At 37.7% G+C, this 1,244-nt stretch overlaps 1 protein-coding gene across 1 annotated transcript; it reads right to left on the bottom strand.

Moving 5' to 3' along the window:
- Positions 1–6: 6 nt before the first annotated feature.
- Positions 7–569, bottom strand: LOC105155297 (17.8 kDa class I heat shock protein-like). Its single transcript, XM_011071172.2, has one exon. The coding sequence runs from the start codon at positions 473–475 to the stop codon at positions 14–16; it is 462 nt and encodes a 153-aa protein (XP_011069474.1). The 5' UTR covers positions 476–569; the 3' UTR covers positions 7–13.
- Positions 570–1,244: the final 675 nt, after the last annotated feature.

Genomic DNA, 1,244 nt, shown 5'->3' with positions numbered 1-1,244 from the left:
AATGATAATTTGGTCAACCAGAGATGTCAATGGCCTTCACCTCTGGCTTCTTCACCTCCTCCTTGGGCACCGAGACTGTCAGCACCCCATTCTCCATTGCCGCCTTCACCTGATCCAATTTGGCATTTTCCGGCAGCCTAAAGCGGCGGAGGAACTTGCCGCTGCTCCTCTCCACACGGTGCCATTTGTCGTTCTTCTCCTCGTGCTCTTTGCTTCTCTCCCCGCTTATCTGCAGAATTGTGCCATCCTCAACCTCCACCTTAACTTCTTCTTTCTTCAACCCAGGAACATCCACCTTGAATACATGGGCTTCCGGCGTCTCTTTCCAGTCGATGCGGGGGTTGGCGATGGCTGTGGTTTCTCGGGCGGAGGAGGTGGAGAAGGGGAAGCCCTCAAAGGGATCCCAGATATCCAACGACATTGGATCGAAGACGTTGCTCCGGCGGTTGCCAAAGAAGCTTGGAATCAGAGACATTTTGGCTTACTGAAAATAGAAATGGATGGTTTTGAAAATTTGGTTGATAGCTTTCTGTAGGTAAGACCACTCTGATGCTTCCTGCCTGCAGAATGTGGACTATTTATAGTCGTGCGCAGACGATTCTCGCGCTTTCAGTTAAGTTCTAAGATATTCACGCTTTCAGCACTTCTACTTTACACCAGCTTCCAGAGAAATATTGTTCGTTCCAGAAGCCTCTATATCCTTCTTTATGGATTTTATTTTTGTTTTTTAATTTTTTGAGACGGAATATGAGACAGTAGCATTTTAGGAAAGGATAATTATAGTTTATAAATTAATAATATCTGAACTACGTAATTTTATTAATTTAAAAAAGTATCAATTAAATCGATAAATTATAATTTATTAATTTGAAGATATTTTTTTGGATTTAAAACTTTTTTTCTTTTTTTTGGTTTTCTTTTTAGAGAACAGTAACTTTCATAGATAACCAAAAACGCAAAAATAGAATTCAAATGTGCACTGGTAGCAGATAAACAAATAATAAAAGGTCATTATACATAGTACTTAGTACTAGTTAAAATTTAATGCAGGTTCAGGTATAGTAAGGAAATCAACCACTATATAAGCAATATTATGTTAGGATAGATGATTAAAAAGCCAATTAGATTGGTTTGAGTGTATTCTATTCTAATAATTAATTGATATTATGTAATATTATTTAAGTGAATAAAATGAGTATTTGCATATTGGTATTTACAATTAGATTGGTTTTATTCTGTCCGTT

The sequence above is a fragment of the Sesamum indicum genome, unplaced genomic scaffold (genome assembly GCF_000512975.1).
Source record: "Sesamum indicum cultivar Zhongzhi No. 13 unplaced genomic scaffold, S_indicum_v1.0 C01449, whole genome shotgun sequence".
Classification (NCBI taxonomy): domain Eukaryota; kingdom Viridiplantae; phylum Streptophyta; class Magnoliopsida; order Lamiales; family Pedaliaceae; genus Sesamum; species Sesamum indicum.
Note: the sequence above shows the minus strand (reverse complement) of the source record. Positions and strands in the feature narration are given on the sequence as shown.